This window comes from Cataglyphis hispanica, chromosome 2, assembly GCF_021464435.1.
Source record: "Cataglyphis hispanica isolate Lineage 1 chromosome 2, ULB_Chis1_1.0, whole genome shotgun sequence".
NCBI lineage: Eukaryota > Metazoa > Arthropoda > Insecta > Hymenoptera > Formicidae > Cataglyphis > Cataglyphis hispanica.
In genome coordinates this window covers 8947332-8967473 of record NC_065955.1, presented here as the reverse complement: position 1 = coordinate 8967473, position 20142 = coordinate 8947332, and the positions used below count along the sequence as shown (strand labels likewise).

Sequence of the window (20142 nt, the reverse complement as noted above, 5' to 3'; positions counted from 1 at the left end):
TAGGGAAAGATATTAAAAGAAAGGACTAAGGATATAAAATTTGATGCACAATTAGGCTACGTTTGGAAATATCATCCGTATGCACACAAGCATCGTTCTATCTTTATTTAATTTTTGATACATAACAAAGAGAAGGACGCTCGTGTGTACACGGATGATATTTCTGAACGCAGCCTTTAAAGTGCCTTGCAAAAAAAATATAGAAGCATATTCTTCCATACATAACATATATAGTAGTTTTCACATGTGCCTATATATAAATGATTTACGATTTGTTTAATTTTTTAAATTTACACAATTTTTTGCCTTATTAATTATCGATATTATGGAAGCGTTGCATGCAAAATACAATGCTCACCACCTATGCCCATTATAACTCCTTTTCAAAAATCAGGCAAGACAGTATCGGTCGAGATATAATATTTTATATATTTTACAAAATAATAAAGATATTAACAATACTCACACACACACACACACATACATATATATATATATATATATATATATATATATATATATATATATACACATATGTATATATATATATATATACATATATATATATATATATATATATATATATATATGTGTGTGTATGATGTGTGTGTGTGTGTGTGTGTGTGTGTGTGTGTGTAGCGATATAATATTACATCATACCAACTGGATACAAAAATTGAAGGCATTAAACATAAAATAAGGTCAACTGTTTCTATCATGACATTTATTTTCAAACTATGCAAAGAATTGCTTCTAACAGCTAAATTTTATTTGCAAACTTTATATATCCAATTATACAGTATGCAACATTTTGTACAGATAAAAAGTTTATAGAAATTATTGGAAAATATCAGAATATATCACAATAATAAATATGTAAAATTAATTTTTTTTAAAAATGATTTAAATTTTTCTAACTCTAATCGCATAAATCAGATATCAATGCCATTGTTTTAAAATCTATTTAGAAACATTAATCTACTTTTATCCCAATGCCTTCAATTCTCGACAATAAGCACTCTTCCCTTTTGTTTCTTTCAAAACTCCGCTTCACAGATACAGACATGTACATGTGTATATATATTTATGCATGTATATATAGTACGCATAATATACATATGTATATCTCTTAAATATTTAACAAACTGTATGATTTATGATTAGATTACACATAAAGTTTAGGTAAGATTCTTTCTGAAAATATTTAATGGGTTTGCAAAGTACACGCTATATATATAGCCGTTATATGTTTGCACTTTATGTATAGCAGATACAATCCCCAAGTGTTCCTCTTGCTGCCACAAATGTATGTAATTAATGTATGGTAGGAATTAATAATTGTAAAATATAGACACTTGAGTTTAAATCAGTATTATGTCAGGATCCTCGATATCTCCTCTCCAATTCCCCACAGTAATGAATTATTGTCACCTTTACCTTCGATTATTAAATTTCCTGTCGCTCTCTGTAACATAGGAAAACATCAAATTATGATATTTATGAGGTATTGAAATATCGTTATTTCACAGCATATTAATTAATATTTATGTTTTTAAATAGAGCCAATTAATTTATTTTACTATAAAGAAAAAAAAAAAAGAAAAAGAAAAATATATAAATATATATATATATATATATATATATATATATATATATATATATATATATATATGATTTAACGTACATTATATTTTAACAAAAGGCACACATGATGTCCCTTCAGAGAGTGTCCATATAATGATGCAGTATCATCAATCTGTTCCACAAGTGTGAGATTGCATTTGCGGCAGATAATATTTAGAACCATATCAAAGTCCAGAGAAACTGTTACTTCTTTTCTAATCTTAGATATTAATTGACCGCTTTTGAGAAGTTCCGTAAGTATGTCCTTATGAGAAAGATGTCCGACCATAAATTTGCTACATAACAAGTGCACAGTAAAATCGAGTTTTTCTTGTTCCGTGCCATTTTTACTTTCAAACATGTATGTCAGAGTACCTCTAAGTCTCTGAGCAAACGTCACATCGGAGACTAGAATAGTAAACTGAGTTTCTTTACTAGATTGCAGAGGCAGTTGAAACGGCAGTTTTATCCCAAATTCATCTCCAGGCTGGAAAAAAGGGCGATAGAAGAAATAAATTACAATAATTAATCCACAGATTAAATTATAAACTTAGAATATTTATAAACTTACATTTCTAACTAATTTGAGTAACGATGTATCTGGAATATCAAAGACTAATTCTTTCACAAGCGGCTGACCTATATTTGTTATGCAAATTGATACAATAACTTTACTTGGGTCATGAGGAATTTGTCTCAATTCATATGTCATGGAAATGATCTTATTCTTGGCCAATTCTTCGTAGGACATATTTTGCTGTACAGAGTTCACATTATATTCGGAATTCGTAATATCGCTCTTCAACTCTGGTAATATCTCTTTCGATGGAGTGGATATTCCCGCCGTTTCTTCATAATCCAATGATTTATTTTCTTTCTTATTTTTTGACTTTTTCGATTTTCTATGCTTTGCATCCCCTTCATTGGACTTCTTATGCTTGCTTTGACTCTTTGACTTTTTGTGTTTACTATCTTTTTGTAACTCATTGGACACTTCTGTATATCCTCCAATATCAGGAGACTGCACTTTTTCAGGAGACGAATTACTTTCCAACCATAAATCAGACGATTGATTATTCATTGCTTGATTATTTAATTTGTTTTCTATAGCATCCTTGGTTTTTCTTTTGGATTTTCTATGTCCCTATTAATAAAATGAATGTTATTGAAGAATATATATATATATATATATATATATATATATATATATATATATATATATAAGAAATATATAAGAAAAAATTACATAAATAAATATTAAACAAATTTAAATTGTTAACATGTTACAATATGTAATATAAAAAAAAATTTACTTTTTCCTTTTTGTTTCCTTTTTCCTCAATCTTCTTTGTATCATTTTCAATAACTCTATGTTCTAAGACAGGCAATCTTTCATCCTCTCGTAAAGGCATGTCCAAGTCGATATTCAAAGCTCTATGTGGATCATTCGCATCTACTAAATCATAATCGTCACTGTCACTTATTTCTGCACCTGGAGGTAGTTCCCCTATACCAGTATTCACTATTTGTAATGGTAAACTATCATCCAATTCATCCTCTTCTGATGCAGATTTTTTATCTGAAAACAACTCAGCACTAAAAATTTCTAATTTTCAACAAAATACAATTTAATAATATAATATTATATATAAAACAAATACTTTTACTCTGCTTTGACTTCTTCTTTTTTTCATGCTTTTTATGCCTTTTATGACTGCTATCTACATCTCGACATTTATGCAAGTTATTTGAAATTTTTAAAGAGATTGGGATATCTAATTCTGCAACAGGAATGTTCTCGAAGTCTTCGTATGCACTCGAATTATGATATAATGCAGATGTCTTAAATGAGCCTTTTAGGTAATGAGGATTATTTTCTTGTTCTAGTTTTCTCGCTTCACGCCTCCTCTCAAGTTCTTCCAACGACGGTTCGCTCAATTCCCGTTTGGAGTATGAATCGTTCGGCTTCTCTGCCTTAACAAAAATATCATTCATATCTAAATCTTCTGAGTCTGAGCTCTCTGAAGGTGGATCATTAATCCAGGAATCTAAATCCAAATCTTCTGGTATTGGAACCTAAAACATATTATAAAGTTTTATGTAACAAGATACAAATTAATAGCTTATGGACGTTGAGGTATACAATCTTTCTTCCAATTTATACAGATAAAATCTATCTTTAAACAAAAAAATATGTATAAGAAAATATATATACATTATTAATCAATACCTACTTTTCTCTGAGCTTTTGGTGCAACAGGATTAAGTTCACCTTCAAAAGCCTCCATTAATTCCTGTGCAAGACCAGGATTTTCTTTTAAACACTCGAGTAATACCAATGCAGAACTTGATCTTTCTTGAACTTCCAAATCACCACTACAGACAAAAGCTGCTATTTTGTCCTTTAATTCATAAATCTGTAAAATAAAATCTTATATTAGAACTACATATTTTATTAACAATAGATATAGTCACATTTAAAAATATTGTAGTACGTGCACATTTGTTCTATAAAAAAAAATACAAAAATTTTATCTAGATCATATAAATTATATCGTGTTTTGTACCTTTTCCATAGTTTCAGTATCTTTTTCTTTTTCTACTTTAGCAAATGTTGCTGCAGCCAGTTTTAATATATTATGAACATAAACTGCCTGTATATGCCCTGGTAAACTAGAAGCTTGTGATCGCAACATAGATTGTAATGTCGCCAAAGGATCTTCCAATTCACTGTTTAAATTTAACAGATTATTAATTATTTTATTACGATTAAATTATTATATTTTATATCAATTAGACAGATCACTTTTGAGAAAATTCTTGTTACCTAGAGAATTCTCCACAAATCCATGCTGCTGCATATAAAACCTCGGACATTGTCGCCCTTGGCTGGCCAGTTAATAGATATGAATTCTCAAGCAGTAAGGCACATTGTTGAACCGCGTATTTTCGTATAGCTTGTACACGAATTGCTACATCAAGTAATTGAGTTGCTACTAGTGATCCATGCTTGGTGCCTTCCATTCGTGTAAGTTCTACCAATACAGATATGTACCTGCAAATATATACAATTTAGTTTACTATAATTTATAGGGAATAGATTTGGCATGTCGTAAAAATCTAATATTTACCATTCAAAATAGGTAATGAATTGATAATTGTTTTGTGAGCAAATCTGAATAATTTTTGATAGCAATTCATCACGATAAGTGGTGCCTTCAGCTTTGTCCATATGCACCATTAATTTTTTAACTATCTCCATTAAATTTTTCTTGGAAACCATTCCATACAACAAATCCAAGGCACGCAGTCTTATACTTTCGTCTTTATCATCAAGACATTGCATAATAAGATCTTTGTGAGCTTGTACACTTTTTGGATGCGTCTTCAATATTTTCGACATCGCCAACAATCCCAAGTATTTTAAATTTTGATCAGAATCCTCTATCAGTATTCTCAATTTCTGAACACACAGCTGTATCGAATCGGAATGATTTGGCATACCAGAGGATATAGAAATCAATACAGCTATTACTGTATTGATACATTCATACAGTAAAGACATTGCAGATGTACTAGAGAAAAGGGAATAGTATTATATTATAAATTAGATTAAAAGTTGATTCAAAACAAATCAATAATACTAAATTATGAAACTAGCAATATAAAAATAAGTATAAGCACCTCACATGATGAACAAAATAATCGAAATAAACACAAATAAATTTAAGGGATAAGAGCTCTCTATATATGCTATACAAGCAATAACATTACAATGCTTAATGCTTTAGAATAAAATACATTAAATACCTGTGTATCAAATTGGTAAGGGGTTCTATTAATTTTTTGCCAAGCCTAGGTTCTAGAGGTGTCAATGCTCCAAACTGAAAATACAATGTTGTATGTTGCATTCTAAGAAATACTAAATTTTAATAAATTTCTCTTGCAAAGTAGTAACTTAATTTTCTTACTTTATGTATAAATAAAATGTGAAATAAAAATCAACATAAATATTTTATCCGCAAAATACAATATAAATGTTTCAATGCTACAAAGTGCTTATTGATGCAGATATATTACTCTCAATATGCATAAACTGCGTAAACAAACATATATATATATATATATATATATATATATATATATATATATATATATATTTATATAAAATTCCACTATATGCATAAAAAAATTATGTATTGTAAAACCTTGAAATCAGGTCAATTAATGGTTGAGTAAGCCGACGACCCAGCTTTGGCTCAATCAGAGTTATAGTTGAAAACTGAGTATGACAAACAAAAGCAACATTGCTTACAATAAGAAAGATGTGTATAGAAAATTTTGTACTTCAGATTATTATAACAAAATTATTATTTAAAAAAATAAAACTACAATAATATGTTTCGTGTTTTGTCAAGAACATGTAAAAAATATTATTCTTCTATTAATTACATTTAACGATAATACTCACCAATTTGATAATCTTGATAAGCATCCAATTATTTGTAGATGTTGTCATTAGCTTAAAAAAAACAGGCGCTAAGCTCAAATAATTCTTTGGGTTTTTTCTGGCTAATTCACAAACTACGTTTACTGCTGCGCTTTGAACACCGCTGTCCGTATCTTCAAGTTTTTCCTTCAGCCTGGGAAAAGCTGGTCTCAAAGCCTCAGGGAATCTCAGAAATACTTTATACATCATCAAGACTGCCTTTTTGCGCAAATATGGCTTTGTAGAGGTCAGCAATGTCATTATGTCGTGAACCAGATCTCGTGCTAAATCCGGACTAATAAAGCAAGCCAATCCGCTTAATGCTAAGCCGGCATCATACTGATTTTGGCTATTTAAATCTTTACGAATCATATTTGTTGTCAACATCAATAACTGTAACACAAAACATTAGTAAATTACAAAATGGTATGTTTTCTCTATATCCTTAACAGTTTGCCACCTGTACATTGTTTTCTGTATATATAAATAAATCATATATAATTTTTATTTTATTTGTAATCATCTATTATCGTCTCCTTTTAGTTTATACATTTATTTAATTTTAAATTGATAAATATATATATATATATATATATATATATATATATATATATATATATAAAATAAAGGAGAGGAAGAGGAAATACAATATATAAGTATAATCACAATACTAAAAATAAAATTATAAGAAAAATATGCAGGTACACCACTATTGAATGTCTAAAAAAAAAAGTTTTCACAAAATATGTCTGAAACACATGTTAAATAGATTTTACCTCTATATCTGCATGAAAGCTCTGACTTGCAGCAAGATAGCCAATTCTTTTATAGGTGAATTTTGCCGATGACATCACTTCTATTATATTAAAACCAGCCCAACTGATATCATATCCCAACATCTGGAGCTGTAGAATATAAGGATAAATTACCTCTGCCAATACTTGAAACAAACTGAATCAAACTAAACACCGACATAAAAACTTACATATGTTAACTTGGCCACAGCGTTTGCTTTGACTGCCACATTATCTTGCCTTAATTCTTGCTTGATCTCTTCGATGCATTGCGCGATGTATTTCGCCTAATATACAAAATTATAAAATTTCTTTATTAAATAGAATAGATTGCAAAATAAAAAATAGAAAAGAAGGTTAGGTTAAGACTTGATAAAGATTTCAGCAAAAAGGAAATCACAAAACGGAGAGAGGATCACCTCATTTTCCTTGTTGTTTCTGATTCCGCGCACCAAATCCGTCAGATTCTTATCGAACATTCGCTCAAAGTTACCCTTTACCTTGCGGAGTGCCATGACCGCATTAAAAAAAAAATTAAATGCCTTGCTCGCGATATCACTTTAAAGGGGCCCTTCTCTCGCGCATCGATGAGACTCGTCTCGGCTCAATCGGACGCGGACCTGATTAATTAATCGCAATTAATCGAGATTCGTAAGCACATCTCAATCTCCCGTATAACGCTCACATCTTTTGACAGATCGGGGCTGGATAAGAGAGAAGGGCTATACGGAAAAACATGCCTATAAGAAATGTGTCAAGAGAGTAGACAAACATTCTATCTCGCGCGCGTTCACTCATCGAGTATGTAATCTTATCGACGTGGACGACGTGTCGATTCCGTTGCAATGTTTGGTCGTTCCAATGAAAGTCCAATTCTCGCAAATCAACATCTCTAAAAATTAAATTTGAGATAAGTATCGTAAAATTTGATATGCCAAATAACGTTTTGTAAAATGTATGTATTATCGAGAATTATTTTTTGTCACCATAAAAGCGATGGTTATTCTCATATTTGGACGGAGCGGAATTGAAAATAAAGGTGAAAAAAGGTCTGCATATACTTTTGCAATTTATAATCCGGACCCTTGCTGATACTTCGTTCTGATTGGATAGATTAATCGACGATCCGCAATGCGTAGTGTGATACAGGCTTAATGCAAAAGAATAAATAGTAAGAACATTGGTTAATGCTTTTAATGTTAATAATTATGATTTCAATGCAGTTAAAACTAACACTGCAAAGCATAGGAAAGGACTATATCGTATTCATTTAATAAAGATATAGAAGTATAGTAGATATCTAGACAATATAAAAAGGAAGATAATACATAAATTCTACGACATTGATGAGGAAAATGATGATAAAGAAATATTGGATGCAACGAGCTAATTTTTGATTAAATCTTTTTATAAAAAAAAAAAAAATGCGGCGTCGTTGAGTCTTTTGTCATTAAACACGTATGGCGATTGGTTGATTTCTCCGCAAATATTCAAAGAAACTTTTAGATGAAATGTACACAACAAATTATGTCTTATATAATTGCAGAGCCCCGATGCTCTCGCCAGCGCCAGCTTTATTTAAACGACAGATATATCCTTCATTTCGTATTCAGAGAGAGAGAGAGGAGAGAGAGACAGCAAGTCACCGCGCAGACAATTAATCGAAATCGTCAATATAATTTATAACTAATTGTGAGAGACCCTCGGCAATTCATACGTCGCACATATCTATACACTCTCGACTGTTCTTTGTATTGACCCACCCACACCCCCATTTGCGGAGCATTCGTCCTCAGATTGCTCTCAACTTTCACGGCCGATCGTCGTCGGAGGAGACAAAGAGCCAAGTCGAGCGTCAAATATCTATTTGCCTGCTCCGGCTCGTCGTCGAGTATCGTCGAGAATCAACGGATCGATCATGCGACAGCGCATATTGTGTTTCTGTGCGATGCGAGGTCGTCGCGGGAACGCAGCGCCCTGAGAAAGGAAAAGGGATCCGCGAGCGAGGATCTCGGACGGACGGGACTGTCAGATTGATCGCGTATCCGCCTGGGCGTCACTGGAGGCGTATCGATAACACCGTGGCATGTCCCGACGACGTGCAAACGTACCGAAAGGTTGAGAACCGCTCGATTTTGTATATTAATCTCTTTTCGTGTTCCCTTCTCTTTTTCTCTATACGTTTCAAAATTTGCACGATGGAAAGGGACGTTTCTCGCGAAACACCCTGTGGACATCGCACGTCACTCGTATCATGTGCTTGCTCCGAAATTCGATCCATTTACACATGTCATGAAATATATTAAATTGTTCCATCTCGATGTCACGAGAAATCATCTCGTTACATCGTACAATAATTCATCGATCGTACTATGTAATATTAATTAATGTGAAATATCGCTACAATGTCTTCCATATTTCGTTGTAGTTATTTAACGAGAAAACTTTTGTCTATTAAGTATGTGTATACAAATTGCGTTTGTTATAACTATGTTATAACTATAATTATATATTTTATACAGAAACGCGCTTATATTTTATATATTGTATTCTCTTATCTTGCAGATAAGACTTATGACAGGTGAATGTTATATCTTGGATGGAACAATGACTTCGAGTTACTTTGCTTTGCCGATTAATATGGACAGAGTGTGCAGGATTTGTCTCACCGAGGGTACTAATCTATCGCCGATCTTCTCAACTAATCAGGAAGTAAACAATTTCTCAGGTCTCTCTCAGAAGATACAAGTCTGTGGTTCAATTGAGATACATGAACAGGATGGATTACCTTCTTTAATATGCGACGTTTGTATTTATAAGGCGAGCGTTGCACACGAGTTCAGACAGCAGTGTCAACATTCCGATACAAGATTACGCATGTATTATAATAAGCCTGCCAAATGTAATATTACGGTAAATATCATTTTATCATTGTATATATCTGTGTTGACATATATAATATATATGGATATATATATATATATATATATATATATATATATATATATATATATATTTTCTAGGATTCTTACACACAGACGGATCTACAAACGAGACTTGTGCTATCGAAAAAGTCAGATCATATTGAAGAGGATTATTTTGTGAAACAAGACATGCAGGTGGTTGCAAATCCACAAGAATACATCCAATCCACTGATTCGTTTTCTAGAAGCGAAATCAATCTAAATACCAATCAAATTCATATGTCAGATGACAAGCTGTTTATATGTTCTATCGGATTTGAAGGGAGTAAAGAGGAAGCAAAGGATTCTTGCATATCAGAGAGCGAGGTTCACCAGATGACAATTGTGCAGGAAGATGTGCAAGAAGATACATCTAACATTATGAATCTACAAAATAAAGATGGCGAGACCAAGGAAATTGATCAGTATGTAGAGAAAGACAGTACAGAACAAGAGGAGTTTGTCAGCGAGAACATACCCAATGATAATGTAGAAGAGGAAGAGAGCATCCCACAAAAACGTGTGTCCATGAGAAAAACGAAATTAGCATCGACTAAGACATATAGCGATGACGAGATTGGTGACAATTATTACGAGCAGAGCAGCGACAGTCAAGATTCAATAGAGTTAAAGTTTAAATGCAAGGTCTGTTCCAAAAAATATGCCACGCAAAAAGGTTTGAAGAAGCATTCGCTGGTCCACGAAAAAAAGTACAAATGCAACGTCTGCTTAAAGATGTTTTACAAACAGGAAAACATGGAGAATCATCAGAAGATACATGCGTCGAAGCCGCATGCGTGTCAACTCTGTCACGCGTCATTTTCGAAACCCCAGAGTCTCGTGAGACACCTGAAATCTCACACAGAGAAGGTAAATGATATGATCAAGCAGATCAATACGAATGAGCGAAAGGATAATAAGGAACCGAAGAAAGAGCTCAAAAGCGAAGATGACACTGACGACGAGACTGGACCTGCGAACGAAACGGATGAATTCGAGAACGCGCCTGAGTTGTACAAATGTGAGATTTGTAATCAATATTGTTCATCTCTGAAGAATTTGAGGAGGCATGCCCTCATGCACGGCGATAAGAAATACTCATGTACCGTATGTAAGAAATGGTTCTTCAGGCCGGATACGTTGAAGAAACACGCGGAGAAGCATGGACATGGATTATTGGACAATCTGGCGGATGACAATAAGCTATATGATTCGGATGACGATGATATGCCCGTTAATAACACAGTGGATCCCATGCCAGAGAATGAAAATGTCAAGAGAGAGGAAAGTGATGAAGAGGGGTCTGGGGAATACAAGTGCCAGCACTGTGACAAAGTCATGGCCACCAAAAAAGGTTTGCGACGGCATGTGTCAATGCACAAACCGAAGGCCGAACCCGTGACTTGCGACGTCTGCAGAAAAGTCTGCGCTAGTCAGGCTCGTCTCATTCTCCATCAAAGAACGCACAAACCGAAGGAGAAGGTGCCGCGCGAATACCTGTGTCACATTTGCAGCAAGGTATATCCAAGCAATTCATCTCTTACATATCACATGCGAACTCATACAGGCGTTAAACCACACGTGTGCAAGACATGCAATAGCGGCTTCACGACGACGACGAGTCTGGCGAATCACATTCGTATTCATACGGGCGACAAGCCGTTCGTCTGTCACGTATGTAGTGCCGCATTCGCTGTGAGTTCGGCCTTTCGCAGACATCTAACCCGGCACACTGGTGAAGCAAATTATTTGTGCAAAACGTGCGGCAAGGCCTTCAAGCGGCTCAGCACGCTGAAGGAACATACATACACCCATTCTGGCGAGAAGCCATACGTATGTAAGACATGCGGCGCCGCGTACAGTCACAGCGGCAGCCTCTTTGCGCATCAGAAGCGCTGCCGCGTCCAGTACGGCGAGGTGATTGTCGACGATCATAATCATCATCACATACCCCACTCGGTCGCTCATATTCACGTGAATATGAATAACGTAAATAACGGAGCAGGAGTACGACCAGTCGCTGTGATAGGTCAAATGTTCTAAGAAAGACCAAACGGTGTGTCGCGTAGACTTTTAATGTCATTGGCGAGTAATTATGATAGAATGCTACTGATGCAGCTGTAAATCCTATGTGTTGAAACAATAAGTGTGCGCACATGTAGAAATTACACATCCTCTGTAAATATACATACAGTTCTTTTTTGATAAAACATTCTTTGAGTATACTTTGCACTTACAAGGCTGTTGCATGCTAGTGTTTTGCTTTTAGAAACATAATAAGTGATGTCATTGAATTATAAATATAATGAAATTGACACATTATGAAGAATGAAGTTTTCCAAATAAAATGTAATAAATTGCTATTATTAAAATCGCGAACTATTTTTTTATTATTTGTGATGTCATAAGTATAAATATATGGGCGCTGCGCATACATCAATATATCATGTGTGTATATATATACATATATATTTTTATACTATTCACACACATATATAAATCCAGACTTTGTTGTACTATATATTACATGATAGTTGTTTATGTTGCTACACTATTTAGAAGGAAATAATTAACATTTGTTTTTATCTCTTTTCTTTATCAGCTTTGATTTACTTGTCTATTTTTAGTACTTTGTCTTCCTCAGACTTCATTCATAATAAAGTGAATGTGTAGATAAAATAGATTTGGTTTTGATAAGAAAAATGTGCAGAAACTTGACTGTATCTTGAAATTAAAAACACATTGTTTCAAATTAAGAAGTTTTGAATGCAAATTATATAAATTTTTTATAAAGATGTACATAAAAAAAAGACATAATTAACTGCTCGATTTTTAAACAAAAATTTCAATTGAGATATGAGACATAGTGATGCTAGAAATGTAATATTAGGTACAATTTCTGGATTGTCACATAAATACCAATTAGTTGAAAGAGACGAATAAATTTTACTCATTTAAAAATTTAGTCGGCTTATACATTCTGTCAAAATGCATCATAATTAAACGATCGATAATCATACATATTCATACTATATGAATTTACATAACAATAAATAACAATAAATTAGATCACACAAAAATAACAAAATATATAATTATTGTGATACTCTGATCTTATCACAAAAATATATCACATTTTTCATCTCAATAACAATTTAAAGTTATACATATATTAGACATCTAATAAGCAGATATATTTTTGTAAAACAAAATATCCATTTTTGAAAATCTAATGGAAAAGACAAACTTTGTTTAAAAACATGTTCAGTAAAAATATGTATAACATGTATCTTCAACAAAATATGTCTAAAGCATATATTAGAATATATAGACTTATTTAGACTTTTAATCAAATGGATGATTAGATTAGAGAATGATTTTATATAAATCGAAGAAAAAATACATGAAGAATGTACAAATATATATACATAGCGAGACTGATCATTTTCATTTAAATATTTAATGATATACAAAGCTTGTAAAAATCTTATTCTCTATACAATAAAGTAAAATTTGTATTATAAAGATCCTAGCTAGTATTATTATTTTATTATTTTCTTTTGTATTGCTCATATATGAAAATATTAATCAGCCCATAATTCTTGTCATAACATGAATATCTCCATCTTATCACATACACTTAAATGGCTTTTTAAAATATAGAAAGATCTTACGTGTATGTACATAAGGGCATGATCCTTTACTAACACCTATTGACAATATTATGCTGTCTGTAGTCGCCATCAAAAGATATAACTCACGCAAAAGTATCAAAAACGCCTATTTTAGTAACTTTGACTAAAGTTTTCTCATAAACTTGACGTAATGCGTAATTTTTACAGCCAAATTCGTAATCGGCGATAAAAAATCTATCAAATTCAAATCAGATTCAAATCATCCTGCTCAAGGAGCATTTCAAAGAAATCTGAATGCTCTCTGAGTGTCTGGGTGCACCCGGGTGAGAAATACAATTTTAAGCGATCTTATTCGTCAAACCATCGATCGAGAAGTTCGAATCATTAATGAATGATGATCGAACCATTGACGACGAATAATAATTTTATGTATATATTTTTTCTCCTATTATGCACCAAAGTTGAATATTTATTATGAGAAAATTTGCAATTTCTTATATGCAAAAGCATATCAGATAAACGAACTATTATTTGTACTTTTTTTAAGAATTATTAACATGTATATAATTTCTATTAACCTAATTGTCAATGTAAGATTATTTGTTAGTTTATTATGTTTTATTAAAATATATTTATAGATATATAAATGTTAATATACAAGAGATAGAAACTTTATAAGAAAATGTGTGTCTGTGTGTGTGTGTGTGTGTGTGTGTGTGTGTGTAAGGCACTGTAAATTAATACATATCAAAATAATAGTTTCTTTCATATATCAAAATATCAATATATTTGTATTTAAAATACTGAAAACAAATAATTAAAAACCACATCATAATATACACATTTTTGTTATATAGATAATATCTACAATATCTAGAAGCTTTTAAGTTTTTTTTGTCTTTTTTTGTTTTTTCTCTTTAATATTTGATAACGCCGCCAAATGGAATTTCTAGTTCTCTGAAGAACTTTAGCCAAATCAACATATTTACGTTTTTCATCAAGAGAGGGATTATTTTCTAAGTGATTTATTATCATTTCATCTTCTTCGGGTTTAAACCTAGAAAGTTTTAATTAAAAAGTCAAAATATCGATTGCTGCTATTCCTATAAAAAAAAATTAGTTATATGTATAAATATGTTTTCTATATTACCTTCTATGTACATTATTTTCATATAAATTTCTAAATCTATGGTAGACACTGTATAAAGTTCTATTTGGTAAACCATCAGCTAAGAATTGTACAAATTTCCGCCTTTCGGCAGTATTACGCATATATGTTACTCTCCCATCAATTCTTAATTGTAAGAATGGACGAACCATTTTTACATCCCAGTTATGTATCTATTTTAAAATTAATTTATTGGAAGCAGTTTTTGCATTTGTTTTATAATATATATGTAAATTTAATAATAAAAGACTTAAATTTACGTAAACAAATATTCATGTACAATTTTGTTAAAAATAAATATTAGAAGAAAATTATTTTTACATACAAACCTTACAAAATGCTTTCCAATTAGTAGCAATAATGTTGTCTTCATCAAAAGAATATAAGCCCTTTTTGATTGGTATTATTTTTTCAAACTTTTCTATTTCTTGTTTCGTTGGCATATGAGATCCTGCACGTGTTTCAATTTCATGTTGTGGTGGCACTGTATGCCTCAGTTGCACACACAAGTTATATAATTTCTGTAATGAAAGAAAAGTAAATATATAGTTATATTCACATTACAAAAATTCTATTACAAATATACATTGAATTTCTTTCAAAATTATTACTATCGAGTCTGATTGACATAATCTCTCCGCTGATGTCATTTGTCGAGCTAAATACGTTGCATCGCTGCAATATTCCTCTTTTATACCTTCATCCTCTGATTCATCCTTCTGAGAAATATTTTCATTTTTTTTCTTCATATTATCAACATCTTCAGTTTCATGTTCCATTCTGATAATAATAATCGCTAATAATCAATTTTTTTCAAATCAGTCAATTATATTGATTTTAAAAAATAATGTCATTATTACAAATATAAAAAAGTACCAAGTGTTCAACTCTGTATAAATCATAATTTATTTTAAATACATATTTTATCAGATTTTAGATCAGCTAACAGCTGATATATACACATATAGCATCACATATATCTGATTAAATAATGAACACAAATTTCAAAAAGATTGAGCTAATATTAAACGCGGATAAATGTTTAGAGTAACCCGCTCTATTTAGATTTTGATAAAAATACACTTAATCGATACCTTTTTGCATAAAAATATAGATTTGAAAAATAAAAATCATCGCTTATTAAATGTTATCTGTATATTACCTTTTGTATGTACATACGTAGACTTTATTAATAATATTTTTTGACTTTCAAATAAGTAAAACACTTTTCAAGGTTAGAATTTTCTCGACGACACAACCACAAAACTACAATAAAACTAGTAGGAGCCTTAAGCTATAATTGATCAATCACAGGCTGCGGTTGAGAAGATGCTAGAAATGCCTCGAAGCACTTGATTGACCAATCAGGACAAAAAGAGCAAAGATTTCTTTATTCTGATTGGTTAATGTAATGCTTCGAAGCATTCTGCGTCTTCCCGACCGTAGCCACAGTTGAATGTGAGAAGAATAATCGAATATGATTAATTTCTTGCAGCTTAAAGCTTTTTAAAGCTTATTACATCTATTGTTGATCCGGATTTAGAGATGGGTGAAAATCTCTCGATTATTTGAACATCAATTTTTTTATTAAGAAAGCGATTATTCATCTGACGTTTATATACTCGATTAATCGCTACGTCGATAGTTTTTTTTCGATGTTACTAAATTTTATTACTAGATATTAGGGAGGTAGAAAGGAGATACTTTATCGCATATTCGTCATTCAAGAACAAGATTATCGTGATTTATGATAAAGTGCGCATAAAATAAAATGGCATTATTCGGGGCATTGCCCGTCAGAATTGGGGCAACGTCCAAGATCATCTCACGAAGCGTTCCAGCCGTGTTTTATCATGTGAACGTAAATATAATCTATTCACATGCTTATCATCATACCGGTTGCCTAACCTCTAAACGTGTGCGTCTTGCACACATCAGGACAATTTTTCTTCTGATTATTATTATTACATCTATATTCACATGATTCTATTTAGTTTAGCGTTATAAATGTAATCCTGAAGATGATCTCAATTTTGTTTTGTATTAATATTGCATTTTAATTCTTCAAGATTGATTTAAACTGTTTTAAATGGTTGGTATCAACATCTTGGATCTCTCTCTTAAAGAATAAATTTATATATATAGCGGTTATTGTGCATTTCGTAAAGAACAATTATCTTTTATTATAATTTGAGATATATTTTCTATAATAGCCAGCTGATTGTTTATGTGGTGCAATATGGCGTAATCTATTTGTCATAGATCGATTTGCGTATGCCAGACTGTCAGAATCAGGATGCGCAACGAGCAAAATTGTGGTAGAGGAGTAGATATACACACAATTAAAAGCCGCGTACATGTCTCACATGAACACGGTTTTCTATTATTGTGTTATGTCTATTATTCCGCTACCACGGTTTGGCGCCCGGAATCTGATCACTTTTGCGTTACTTCGATGTTATTTTGATGTTTTTATTTTAATTCGGCTACTATTTAAATTACGCATCATAATTGGTTATTTTAAGAAAAAATTCATTATATTATTATTTACACATTATTATGCTTCTGAAATGACAGACGAATATTGCGATTTTATGATGTGACAGGTACTGGATCATTATGAAAATCCGAGAAATGTTGGTTCATTGGACAAGAATGATACACAAGTCGGGACAGGTCTTGTGGGAGCCCCTGCCTGTGGTGACGTGATGAAACTTCAGATTAAAGTTGATGAAAATGGCAAAATAGTTGATGCTAAATTCAAGACTTTTGGTTGTGGCTCTGCTATTGCTTCGAGTTCTTTAGCGACAGAATGGGTTAAAGGAAAAACGGTGAGAGATATTCTTACATAATCTACAATTTATCACAATACAATGCTTAGGAGAAAGAAATATTTATTCTTTTTTTTTATTTAATGAATATTTTTCTTTAATGAAAGAATATATTTTTATAAAATATTCTATGTATAAAATCTTATAGTTTTTTTTTTCAACTTTTGGTTTTAATTTTGTTTCTTAGGTGGATGAGGCATTGATGTTGAAAAATACTGACATTGCTAAAGAGCTGTGCCTTCCTCCTGTCAAGCTGCACTGTTCGAGTAAATATACATTCTATTGCTTTAATCATAATTTTTTTTTTTTAAGTAAAATGAATTTTTGTGTATGTACAATACAGTATTAATAGAATAAATAAAAAAAAATTACATTTAAAAGATAAAACTTGAATATATACTTGATTATATATCAAGAGTTCATGATTCAAATTTTGATTTTTTTTTTTAATTATAGTGCTTGCCGAGGATGCAATTAAGGCTGCTTTGTCAGATTATCGTATCAAACAACAATCGAAGAAGAAAGCGCAGAATGAAGCAACCAACATCGCAAATTAAAATTGATTATGTAATTATGCAATAGTAAAAAAAAAAAAAAATAGATATATTTACTCTTCTCTTCTTGTAGATATTATTTATTATTCTATATAAGAAGATTACATTATACTATTATAATCATTATACTTGAATAGACCCAGGGATAATAACATTTCTTAGACTATTATCTCTCTTTTGAATATATATTAATAAGATGACAAAAAATTGTACCTGTACTATAATATTTTGTTAGATAAAATAAATTTATTTAATTAAACTTTGAAGCGGATACATATCCCGTTATCTTAATACATAGCGATCAATTTATATTTATATTTTTCATTCGTGAAATTTATTGACTACATCATTTATTGTATATCAAGAGAAGATTAGAAAACAGTAGTCTTACGTCACGTGCGTGACTAACGCGATAAATAGCGTGTGATCGATGTTGTTATCAATGAAAAAGCCACGGGGGCCATGTGCGACGACCTAAAATTGAGTGACTCGTAAAATACGCACTTTGTGACGCGCGCCTGTTTTCAATCTGCGACGGTCTTTATCTGTTGCGCTGCCACGACGCGATTGCCTTCTCGTTCTGTGAAATGCTTCCAGCTATGCTTTCGCATCGCATAAGAGATTTATTTTTTACTTCCCATTTATCGATATATATATATATATATATATATATATATATATATATATATATATATATATATATATTTATATCTTTTTTTATTTATTTTTGCAAATTCAAAGTCGAATTTTTGTTTCTAATCCATCGTTTGGAATATAATATTTTTTATCAAAAGCGTTGAAATATTTTATAGTTTTTTACATCATGAACAATTACAAAGCGTAATAGTTAGTGTCCTGTTATTTTTTATCCTGTGTATTTACTTTTTTGATAAAAATAATTCTCCCTGACATAAAAAAAAAAATAAGAAAAATTATCATTTTCAATATTATATAGTTCTGCTAATTAAACATTAATGTGCCAGATCCTGAAAATTAAAGAACAAAGTCCATCAAAAAAAAATAATTAAATATAGTGTATTTGATGCTTCATTTATTTTATATTGAATAATATATTAATTCAATCTCTTTTTCTATGCGTTTGAAAAAAATGGGAGTAGTAGATATGTAGTAGAATTAAACTTTACGGAGAAAATGTAATTTCCTTCTTTGAATTAACAATTTATATATTTTGTATAAATTAATCGAGGTGAATTGTTAGACAAATTATTGTGAAAATCTGACGAATATCAAGCGTTGCAAGATTGAAATCAGCGCGTCGTCGTCTTTAATCTAATCGCGAATAATGTACTTAATGATTTCTTAAAATGATACAATGCGAATCGTTGATTTCGCAATAGATAATCCATTTTGATAACGGTCCTCTCTTGGCGCGGAAAAATGTACGTTTATTGCAATATTTCTAAGAACAATGCAATTAGCGAGCATTAGAAGAATGTTCGTCGTAGAAGAACGGTTGCTCTCTTGCGAAGAATGCCACGGACGATCTTTAATTAATTCTGGCTCATATTTCTTCGCTTCTTCCTAGTTCATAACTCTACTCACAATACACAGGATATTTTAAAACAATCACATACTTCTGACTAAAAAAAAGTTATATGTCGTAATGAGAAAAATGACGACTTTTTGTTTGATATCGAAAAGCAAAGCATAATTTTTTTCTTTCTAAAGAAAAAGATTGAAAAAGATTAACGAATTTTTAAAGTATAGAGAGATAAATAAATTATTATATTAAATGTTTCTAAATTAATTATATATGATTTTGTATTCTCTCTAAGGTAAATTATAAGTTATTTTTTTCTATTCTTTATAATTAATTTAGAGTAAAGTTTATTTTTTAATAGCGCTTTTTATATTATTGAGTTTTTAAAGCTTAATATTGAAAATCAGACTAAAATAATATTAAATAAAATAGAACTTGAGAATACTATGCGTTACGTTTACAAACTACACTCTAATAACTATACTAAAATATTATATTTTCCCAAATTTTTTTTTGGCTAAATATATATATTATTCAGAAAAATTTTGAAATATTTTTATTATTTTATTTTTTTTTCTATCTCT

At 31.1% G+C, this 20142-nt stretch overlaps 4 protein-coding genes across 7 annotated transcripts; 2 read left to right on the top strand and 2 right to left on the bottom strand.

Annotated features, from left to right (window-relative positions):
* Positions 1 to 1188: 1188 nt before the first annotated feature.
* LOC126859071 (AP-3 complex subunit delta-1) lies at positions 1189 to 7773 on the bottom strand. The gene is made up of 14 exons (XM_050609977.1): positions 7326 to 7773; positions 7098 to 7193; positions 6889 to 7017; positions 6095 to 6505; positions 5434 to 5507; positions 4755 to 5198; positions 4451 to 4678; positions 4191 to 4353; positions 3858 to 4040; positions 3285 to 3699; positions 2937 to 3202; positions 2195 to 2767; positions 1685 to 2110; positions 1189 to 1465 (listed from the first exon to the last, which is right to left on the bottom strand). Exons 1-14 carry the CDS (start codon positions 7419 to 7421, stop codon positions 1373 to 1375), a joined length of 3597 nt encoding a protein of 1198 aa, XP_050465934.1. The 5' UTR covers positions 7422 to 7773; the 3' UTR covers positions 1189 to 1372.
* A 586-nt stretch (positions 7774 to 8359) lies between these two features.
* On the top strand, positions 8360 to 12311 carry LOC126859079 (zinc finger protein 665-like). 2 transcript variants are annotated; one of them, XM_050610007.1, is made up of 3 exons: positions 8360 to 9023; positions 9472 to 9819; positions 9930 to 12311. In XM_050610007.1, exons 2-3 carry the CDS (start codon positions 9481 to 9483, stop codon positions 11910 to 11912), a joined length of 2322 nt encoding a protein of 773 aa, XP_050465964.1. In that variant the 5' UTR covers positions 8360 to 9023; positions 9472 to 9480; the 3' UTR covers positions 11913 to 12311. The 2 variants fall into 2 exon arrangements, with proteins under 2 accessions (XP_050465964.1, XP_050465965.1); XM_050610008.1 differs by lacking the exon at positions 8360 to 9023 and adding an exon at positions 9030 to 9364.
* A 1952-nt stretch (positions 12312 to 14263) lies between these two features.
* On the bottom strand, positions 14264 to 15962 carry LOC126859103 (uncharacterized). 3 transcript variants are annotated; one of them, XM_050610063.1, is made up of 5 exons: positions 15835 to 15962; positions 15284 to 15468; positions 15002 to 15193; positions 14655 to 14845; positions 14264 to 14561 (listed from the first exon to the last, which is right to left on the bottom strand). In XM_050610063.1, exons 2-5 carry the CDS (start codon positions 15449 to 15451, stop codon positions 14378 to 14380), a joined length of 735 nt encoding a protein of 244 aa, XP_050466020.1. In that variant the 5' UTR covers positions 15452 to 15468; positions 15835 to 15962; the 3' UTR covers positions 14264 to 14377. The 3 variants fall into 3 exon arrangements, with proteins under 3 accessions (XP_050466020.1, XP_050466021.1, XP_050466022.1); XM_050610064.1 differs by having other exon boundaries at positions 15284 to 15452; positions 15835 to 15957; XM_050610065.1 differs by having other exon boundaries at positions 15370 to 15468; positions 15835 to 15952.
* Positions 15963 to 16347: 385 nt separating this feature from the next.
* LOC126859110 (iron-sulfur cluster assembly scaffold protein IscU) lies at positions 16348 to 18316 on the top strand. The gene is made up of 4 exons (XM_050610075.1): positions 16348 to 16533; positions 17279 to 17503; positions 17691 to 17769; positions 17960 to 18316. The coding sequence occupies exons 1-4, from the start codon at positions 16444 to 16446 to the stop codon at positions 18058 to 18060; spliced, it is 495 nt and encodes a 164-aa protein (XP_050466032.1). The 5' UTR covers positions 16348 to 16443; the 3' UTR covers positions 18061 to 18316.
* Positions 18317 to 20142: the final 1826 nt, after the last annotated feature.